Genomic DNA, 9210 nt, shown 5'->3' on the forward strand with positions numbered 1-9210 from the left:
TAGTTGTTGGGATGTGGTGCTTTTCTTTACTCTGCGCCGACCGAAGAACTATGCTTAGTCATAGGAGGTTTTCTTTGTCAAGTTTTGAGTGGAAGTGGAGTGCTTCTTAGAGGTCTTTTTACTGTTGTTTTTGTGTTCCTTCTTCGTGTTCTCTCCAGGTTTCTGCTATGGTATACCTTACAGTTTGTATGGGTGTCAAAAGACTATAATTTTACTAATAAAAGGCTTCTTTTGACAATTGGGATATTCTGCAGTCCTCTCATATGGGTTTCTTTGTGTGAGTCCGATTTTCCTGTTACCAAAGTCCCTGTGCCCCCATGTTTCCTCCCTAGTTTTGTGACATGTGTACTATAACTTAACAGGAGTTTAACTCTGTTAACTCTCTTTTAGCTTTTTTTTTTCTTTAATTAAAAGAATTAAAATATATTATATTAGAATACACGTTTGACAAAAACACTTTGCACGCCATTTCATCTTCTACGCTACACTTCAACCCCTACATCTTCTCTGCACCACAAAACTCAGCCACTTCATCTTCTCTGCTCTACGAAACTCACCCTTCATATGGTTTGTTTTTCTAGTTCGCTCGGTGGCTGCTGGTTCATCCGGTAAGCACCCTCTGCCTCTTCATTGTTTTTTCTTGTGCTTTTTGATTTCTGGGTTTTGAGCATCGTATGAAAAACTCAGCCGCTTCATCTTGGTTATATAATTATCAAATGAATTGCGTAATGGGTATATAATTACGAAAACTCAGCCCCTGCATATATTTCGCTCGTTGGCCACTGGTTCGTGAGGTGAGCCAGGCTCTACTTCATAATTTTCCCCCCCTTTTTGGTTGCTGGTGTTGGAGCCAACGCACAAGAAGCTTTTAAAAGATTAATTTGTGATAATTATATACCAATTATGCAATTCATTTGGTTTCAAAAAAAAATTCAAGAAAAAGAGAAGGAAGAAGGTTGATTTGGCTGAAGCATACCTCCAGCATTTTGGTTCATCAGAAGTTAATTCCCATCTTGCCTTTTAAATTGATCCTATTTTCAAGCTATGTCTTTGGACACTTGGCTACAAAGGCAATTCTGTGAATTTTTGGGTGTACAAAGACGTTTTTGGGGTGTGTATCAAAAGCTAATCACCCTTATATACATAGGGATGAATGCTTTATTGTTTGTCCACAGATACACTATTTAATGAATGCTTTATTGGGTACTAATAATTTGGAATATGTTAAATGGTGAAATGGTTAAGAGTGGTGGTTAGATGGGGATGCTGTCCTAAATGTTGAACAACTGCTTATGAATGGAGCCTTGTGTGTTGGTCAAACTGTGTAAATGCTATTATTATGTTATATATCGAGAGTGCTTGCCTATGTAGCTCATGTCTATGAGTCTAGCTATTTTCATTGTCATAATACATTTCATATTTAAGCATTTTGTTTCTTGAAACATTGTTACTAGTTGTGGGTTTTGTTATCTAGCCTAATGTGAGATTTGTAATTTCCAGATACAATGTGCAGGTTTGCTTAAAACAGATACCAAAATGTAAGTGTAGGTGGGTGCGGGTAGTGAGGGATCTTTGGTGGTTGACATCTGACTTCTATTTGAAGTGGTTTATTCTTTGAGTAATGATGCTTGCAGCTTCTGTAAGAGTATAGTGGCATGCATCTAATATCAGTATCTATAACTTCTATTTTCACTTTTACATTTGCAGGTAGAATTGTGATTGGATTATATGGTTAGGTTGTACCAAAAACTGTTGGTACGTGTTCATTTCATGTTGGTTTGTTTGTGACAAATGAAATGGCAAGAGAGCTGGGAAATATTCTTCTTCTACAGGCCAAAAGTTAACAAAGAGGAAGCTCACAGCCCAGATGATGTTCTAGTGAAAAAGGTGCAAAGAAGAAGGGATCAAATTCTAGTGAAAAAGGTTCTAGCGGTAGTCAAAGTAGTGAAGGTGGGCATGGTAGGCAGGAAGTGAACATTGAGAACCAACCATTGCTGAGGTTCATAGTGATGGGAAGGAAATCCTATACTATGAAAAATTATGTATTATTTTTCCCCAAAAATATTTTTTATATGACCCAAAATTCTATGAAGTTTGTATGAGGTTCTGCATTATTAACATCATTGTGCATTCTTCATCATGTTCTGACATGGAGAGAGCTTACTGGAAAGTATGCATCATGATAAATGACTTCGTGGCTTGAAATGCAAGTAATATTTACATTGAATGTAATACTTCAACACCTTAAGAAGGCAGAGATGCCAAATATCAGAATAAGTTCAAATGCCAAGACAGGACAAACATAACAAACTTGTTCTAAATCAAAACAGAGTTGTAACAAATTATGGAACCCTTATCAACAATTGAGAGCTAAACAACCCAAATTCAACATTATGACGCTTGGTGACTCTTGTCAATTGAAAAAGGTGGATCTACTTCAACACTAGAACTTTTGGCCCCGGTACTTGTGAATTGAGAGCTAAACAACCCAAATTCTCCTTCCAATGGTGATTGTGCCTACACTCATACAATATATATATATATATATATATATATGTCAAAACAGTGAAATATACTCAATCAAGTACAAAATTACAATTAAGAGAAGTTTTAACTAAATGCAATGAAGTACCTGCAATAAGTTGACCATGCTAACTGGAAATTCCATGTTTAAATTATTGACTATCTGAAAAATTATCTGAAAAATTAAAATACAAACTATCTGAAAAATTATGAAAAGAAAAATCAATGTATTTTGTATTCGTTGTTACTGTAGATAGAAATGAAAAGTCATCACAAAATTGAAACCAAATGAATTTGATTCAAATGAATTGCAAATTAGGTATATGATTCTCGCAAGTTATATGTTTATAAGTTTTTCATACGATGCTAAAAAACAGCAATCAAAAAGCAGAAGAAAAAAACATGAAGAGCATAGCGTGTTTACCTAATGAACTAGCAACCAACGTGCAAACTAGAAAACCATATGCAGGGGCTGAGTTTTGTAGAGTAGAGAAGATGAAGTGGCTGAGTTTTGCAGTGCAGGGAAGATGTAGGGGTTGAAGTGTAGCGTAGAAGATGAAACGGCATGCAAAGTGTTTTTGTCAAACATGTATTCTAATATAATATATTTTAATTCTTTTAATTAAAGAAAAAAAAAGTTAAAAGAGAGTTAACAGAGTTAAACTCCTGTTAAGTTATAGTACACATGTCACAAAACTAGGGAGGAAACATGGGGGCACAGGGACTTTGGTAACAGGAAAATCAGACTCGCAATATGGAGGTGAGAATTAAGTGAATTGTTTTATGCTTTCAATACCTAACTAGCAAAATGTCCTTGCACATGAAGGAAATATGAAATAAAATAAGTTGATATATATTGCACTACGAAAACAATTCATTTATGACACGAAATAACAACACTTTATTTCTTAAACTTCCAACATGCTCCGTGAAACGAACTATAATAACATACAATAAAACAAATACATGATAATCATTCCCTTCTAGGAGTCATCCGATGGCGGTTTGGGATGACAGACGTCATCGTCATCGTCAAAGTTCAGACAACGGGAGGCTTGTTTCGCCATAATCTCCTTTTGTTTCTCTTTAACTTTGGCTCTTCTAGCCGGAGTTTCAATTTTAGAAGTTTCCATCATCATAACCTTAAGCTCTTTGTTCTTGTCATAACTTTCCTTGTAAGACTTCATGACTTTAGCCATAGCATTACCTTGATCCATGAGATCATGCATAATATCCTTTCTTTTTTGTTTCGAATAGGCCTTCGACGAAGGTTTGCTGTTTCTGGGACATTTTGGGTTACCGAAACAGACTCCATCGATTCATTCTCGTTGACAGAATTGGACGTAGGTATTGGAGACGTCGTTGCGGCTCTGCATAGAGCTACATCTTTGTGGATGGAGCAATTTGCACCATTTTTATTGGAACCTTCTTCTTCATCTCCAATTGGTGCAAGTAAAATGAGAGTAAAGGGACAAGAAAAATAAACTTTGTGAATGAGCAAGGTAAAATAAACATAGGTGTGAAAATTGTATGTTGTGCGAAATGAGTTTGATATATTTATAGGAAAAGTTGTTGAAATAGCCGTTAAAAAGAAGGGAAAAAATTGCAGAAATTCTGACTGCCAGCCGTTGCTGCCCTTCAAATTTCAGCTCTTAGATTGCATTCAACTTCAAATCTGGGCGGTCCAAATTAATAGCCATTAGATTAAATATATGTTTTGTTTAGTTACCGTTGGTTGCTTTGAATGGCAGCCTTTAGATTTCCGTTGGAATCAAATCTCAGCCACAAATTAGGTGACCCTTGAGCTGACCAATTCCCCAGTTTTTTTTTTTTTTTTTGGCTGAAGCGAGGATGGACTAAACTCTTTGAATTGTTTCAAAGACGGGGGGGGGGCTGGGCAAGAATTTATAGAGATCATACTTCCGACTGCGAGACAAAAAACAAAAGAGAGGATAGAGACTTAACATACCATTCTTTTGGTTGCATCAAAGAACAGTTGAAAATTTGATCCTACGTACTGCCATTCAAAAAATCTCATTCATTTAGAAATTTAAAAGTAGAATAACAGAGAGCGAGATTTGTTAAATGTCCAACAACTGATTTCCCAATAGAAGTAACTAAATCAAGCTGTTCTTAGGGGAGGTGAAACAAGGATGACCCCGTCTCCTCTGACAAAGAGAAAGGGAACAGTCCGTTTTTTCGTCTGCAATGGAAGAAGAGGAGAAAAAAGGTCATCGTCTAAAACAGGACCAAGCGAGTAACAACAGCCGAAACATACCAGACCAAACAAGTAAGGATCTATGTCAAAACCAAACGCAATACAATAAAGTTGATGAAAAACCAAACAAATATTTATCATCATTTTGTACCTTTTCTTTGTTAATTACGTTTTAGGGTTTTGATTGTCTATATCAATGTTAATATTTCAATACACAACCATGTATTTCATGAATCAGCTCTAACCCATTCTCAATGGTAATGCCTCGAGCTAAAAGCAATTTATTTGATATGTTGTTTGGTTATGAATTGTAAAAGACAAAATAAGATGTTAACTTATATTAGCTTCACTGCAGTCATCTTTTGATGATAAGATAAATGAATGGCAACTTAAACTCACTCAGGAGTAGATGTGACCTATCAAGGGTTCAATAGACAGAATCCACACAATTTTATTTTTTTATCTGGCTGAAAATAAATTTCCATTAGCAGAAGTTTTCCAAAATTTAGTAAAGTCCACAGTGGCAATGCAGAAACATTCAGATCTAGGTAAGCACTCCCATAGGTAATAAAGAGTATTGCCTCTGGAACAAACTGAGGGTACCGTCACTACAGCAGTTCTATCCCATGGTTTAAAGTTACAATTTTTTTTGTTTTTTTTTTGGTTATTCATGCAATTTACTCCACCAGGAAAACAATATTACAAATTAAAATTTATTGGAAAATAAATGAACTAAATTTAAAAATAAAATTAAAAAATGTGATGAAGACAACAGAATGTGAGTCACATACCCGGACAATCTCTTCATAAGTTTCATCATCAATTTCTACAGAAGTAACAACTTCTTCAACATCACCAAGAATCATATTCAAGTGTTGATCATAAGCCTGCAAAGCAAGATTTGAAACAACAAAATAAGAATCAGACACTAAGCTTTATAACCACAATTATTATTGTCATAAGTAACAATTAGCAGAACCAGCTGACATAATTGTAAACATACATGAAACTTTCTCATTCACCCTCCCACCTCTCCTAATCCCTAATGTCATTGCATCAAGTTCAACAATTGGTCCTCACATAACAACCTTCTGAACCAACAAATTGTAATTTTTCTTTTCTGTCCTTTAGGACATATTATTCATTGTTTGATTAGAAGTACTTTTGAGGAACATGCAGACAAAGGTGAAGGGGAAGAGAAAGATGATTTGGAAAGCATCACTGGTTGGCTTAGCATAACTCTTATGACAATAGCAATGTTGGCTAAGAAGTATTGCTTACTCAAAAAGTCAACAGAATCACCCAAGATCATCCACTTACATAATTTAAAATTTGAATTCAAGAATAAGAAAAAAGAGGATTTACCTCTGAAAAAATAATAAAGATGGCTACAAATTTCTTATACAGCCACACATTTTGCTCGATCAGTTAATGGGAGAATATAGTAGGGTATAATTTCATGATAAGATGAGGCGAAGAGCAAACTAAATCATCACTCTAGAATTGATAAACTATATTAACCACCAATAAACCACCATCATCAGTTCCATAATCATAGTAGTGTCAAAGAAACCACTGTAAGTATCTTTCCATACTCAACAAGCTCCAACATTTGAAAGAAAATTTGAAACTTACAAAAAACAAGAAGCAAAAATACTTAGAATTGCAATAAAATGAAAAGACTCGAGTTCATTCATTCATATCACTTTTCTCAATCAACCCAAAAGCAAAAACAGACAATTATAGAAAATGCATAAATAAAAAAAAGGTTATGACTTTTCCTTGGAAAATAATAAAAGAAAACAGATATTGTATACTTTACGCATATCATAAGAAAGAACCCTAACTTCCATTCACCACTTAACACTAAAGCAGCATACTTTAAACCCTAAACTTTCTTTTTTCTTCATTTTTAGTTTTTGCCAAATCTAGAACCCTAATTAGAACAACTCAGAAAGTAGACAAAACCTAATTTAGAGCAGAGTAAGAGGCATGGTGGGGGTGTGGAGACGTACATGGAGTTTACCGCGGAGCTCACGGTCGGAGCGGAGCTTGACGTAGATGCGCTCGTCGAGGCTGAGCCGTATCAGATCCAACGGCTCCTTCACGGCACTCTCTTCCTCACTTGCCATCTCTTAGTTTGCTCAGAAAGCAATTCAATATCTCCAATGGGTACCTGTTTGCCGCGCTCACAGGTTAATCAACAACCCACAAACCAAAATCAAAATCGAAAACCCCAAAAACCCAAAATAATATTACAATTAATTAGCCCTTCCAGCCTAAATAAAAAACCCCAGAAACCAAAACCAACACTGTAATTAATTAGCCCTATTTAGAAAATCTGAAAATCCAAATCATTGCATAACTCTAACTTTGAGCTTGTAAGAATCACGAACTATAGGAAGAGAGAGAAAAGTGGTTGCCTTGAACTCAAAATAAAATTGGAAAGCCCCAGCAGCTCCAGCTGACGTCGAAGAAATATCTTAAAGCGGATGTCGTCGCTGGATCGGAGCTGTTGAGCGTCGCAATGGTGTAGAGGGAACTGAGGATTGGGGCTGTTCTCTCAGCAAGGAATAGTAAAGGCAGCGTGTACGGGGTTGCTCTATCTCTATGTACAAAAAAAAGTTGAGGAAAAATGGAGTCAAATAACACATTAGGGATATTTTCAGTTAAACCCCCTGAGGTTTGGCATAATTACAACCGCACCTCAAAGGTTTCATTTATTCCATTTATACCCCTCGTTTCTAACATCTGGGTTCCTCCCTTCATGTTTCTGTAAGTCCACGTCCAAGGAGCTATCAATCTATCTTTATATTATGCTCATGCTTTGTTGCTGGAAATAATGCATCGTATAAAGAAATGAAGGAAACAAAAATTTGAAAGCCATGAATGAAAATAAAATCCAAACATTTATTCCTTTATTTGATCGTCTGCATTACAAATTCTTGACATCAACAATGTGTCAAGATCCAGGAAACTTATTTATTCCTCTCTATTATTGGGAACTATATGTATAATATCATAACATATAAGATCCCATTATATATATATATATATATATATGCTTATGGGCAGAATGTGATGAGGTAGTCAGGGCTAGCACTGCATGTAAAGGTGCTGCTCTTGTCATCATAAGCATAGCTATAAGCTTGAGGGCACTGGGTCTTGAAGATCTTAGAGTAGTCAGTGGGAGGGCATGTCTCCGGCTTGTCGTTAGGGGGAGTGCAACAGTATTGTGGCTGGTTGAATGCTAAGCAAGCGCTCTTGCACGCAATTACGCTTCCATCAGATCCCTTCACTTGTAACTGAGCCGGGCACACTTTGTTAACATCGGCAGGGCAAGTTGAGGCCTTACACTCGCCGGTGCCACCTTGTGGAGCCACGGCCATGGGCAAGTTGAAGCCGTCAACAAGACTAACGTCGTAGAAATCTTGACCCCCGTTCGAAGCAATAGTGATTTCTACTAATGTAGCTGGCGGAGCTGCGCCGTTACCGTTGCATGAGACTTGGCCAGAGCCACAATCTGCTGTGGCACAAGTGAACTTTCCTGACGCGTCCGTGGAGCACCTGGTTCGGCCAAAGAAGCGACCGGACCATGGGGACGGAGCGTCCACAGAGCGGCTAATTCCGGTTGCTAACTCGAACCCAGTGAGTGATAATTGAGGTTTTTGGTCACCGGTTAGTGTTCCTGGCCAGACAGTGTAGGAACATTTGTTTGTGAAAGTGATTTTAGCTGCATGTGCACCTGCATATTCAAGAACGTGATCATAAGAATACAGATTACAGAGACAATTGTAAAAATAAACTGTTGATCGATATCTGATCGACTAACAAAAATTGTAAAATATTATACCTGAGAAGAAGAGGATGGCCAAGGTGGTGAGGCCGAGGAGAGCTGCTTGGCTCTTCATCATCATCATGGAAATGTCTTAATTGGCTAGCTGTTGCTGATAAACTTAATTAACTTGTAACTTGGTGAGGAGGATGATGATAAACTTGGGTGCGAGGGGGCGCTTTATATAGGGCTTGTAGCGTGCCTAACTTTTGAACTTTTCTTGCTATTTTGATTACGGGTCTAAGCTGCCATGGTAACACGTAAACAGGACCCTAAGGAAACTAACAAATTAATCATAATATTTGGTCCTAGATATCGTCATTGACCGCGATGTAGTTCCCTGTTTACATTATCCCAAAAAATATATATTACAGAAAAATCAAATTCAATCTAGAAAAATTAAAGTCATCATATGAGCCTGTAATTAAGTGTTGAATAAGTGAAATGGAAAAATATATATTTACAAAGGTTAACTTAGTCACAGACTCACATATAAACTGAAAACATGATAACTATTAGATAGTCTCTAGTCACGTGTTTACATTAATAAAAAAAGTAACTAAAAGATCTTTTAGAGGCGAATAGGGTCTAGTCCAATAGAAAATGACATTGACTTGCAGACGAGTGGTATCAC

General features: G+C 36.7%; 2 protein-coding genes across 3 annotated transcripts; both read right to left on the reverse strand.

Moving 5' to 3' along the window:
• Nucleotides 1-4538: 4538 nt before the first annotated feature.
• LOC117620760 (sm-like protein LSM3B) lies at nt 4539-7364 on the reverse strand. Of its 2 annotated transcripts, XM_034350955.1 has the most exons (4): nt 7165-7364; nt 6757-6917; nt 5533-5628; nt 4539-4726 (listed from the first exon to the last, which is right to left on the reverse strand). In XM_034350955.1, the coding sequence occupies exons 2-4, from the start codon at nt 6871-6873 to the stop codon at nt 4646-4648; spliced, it is 294 nt and encodes a 97-aa protein (XP_034206846.1). In that variant the 5' UTR covers nt 6874-6917; nt 7165-7364; the 3' UTR covers nt 4539-4645. The 2 variants fall into 2 exon arrangements, with proteins under 2 accessions (XP_034206846.1, XP_034206847.1); XM_034350956.1 differs by having other exon boundaries at nt 6757-7364.
• Nucleotides 7365-7637: 273 nt separating this feature from the next.
• LOC117620758 (thaumatin-like protein 1) lies at nt 7638-8717 on the reverse strand. The gene is made up of 2 exons (XM_034350952.1): nt 8595-8717; nt 7638-8486 (listed from the first exon to the last, which is right to left on the reverse strand). The coding sequence occupies exons 1-2, from the start codon at nt 8659-8661 to the stop codon at nt 7807-7809; spliced, it is 747 nt and encodes a 248-aa protein (XP_034206843.1). The 5' UTR covers nt 8662-8717; the 3' UTR covers nt 7638-7806.
• Nucleotides 8718-9210: the final 493 nt, after the last annotated feature.

The sequence above is a fragment of the Prunus dulcis genome, chromosome 3 (assembly GCF_902201215.1).
Source record: "Prunus dulcis chromosome 3, ALMONDv2, whole genome shotgun sequence".
Classification (NCBI taxonomy): Eukaryota; Viridiplantae; Streptophyta; class Magnoliopsida; order Rosales; family Rosaceae; genus Prunus; species Prunus dulcis.

Excerpts from the sequence above, each read along its gene's own strand:
- LOC117620760 (XM_034350955.1), bottom strand. The coding sequence starts at position 6,873 with ATGGCAAGTGAGGAAGAGAGTGCCGTGAAGGAGCCGTTGGATCTGATA. Across the intron at positions 5,629-6,756 it reads AGCTCCGCGGTAAACTCCAT|GCTTATGATCAACACTTGAA; the intron begins GTACGTCTCCAC and ends CTTGCTTTGCAG. Across the intron at positions 4,727-5,532 it reads CTTATGAAGAGATTGTCCGG|ACGAAAAAACGGACTGTTCC; the intron begins GTATGTGACTCA and ends CTTCCATTGCAG.
- LOC117620758 (XM_034350952.1), bottom strand. The coding sequence starts at position 8,661 with ATGATGATGATGAAGAGCCAAGCAGCTCTCCTCGGCCTCACCACCTTG. Across the intron at positions 8,487-8,594 it reads GGCCATCCTCTTCTTCTCAG|GTGCACATGCAGCTAAAATC; the intron begins GTATAATATTTT and ends TTGAATATGCAG.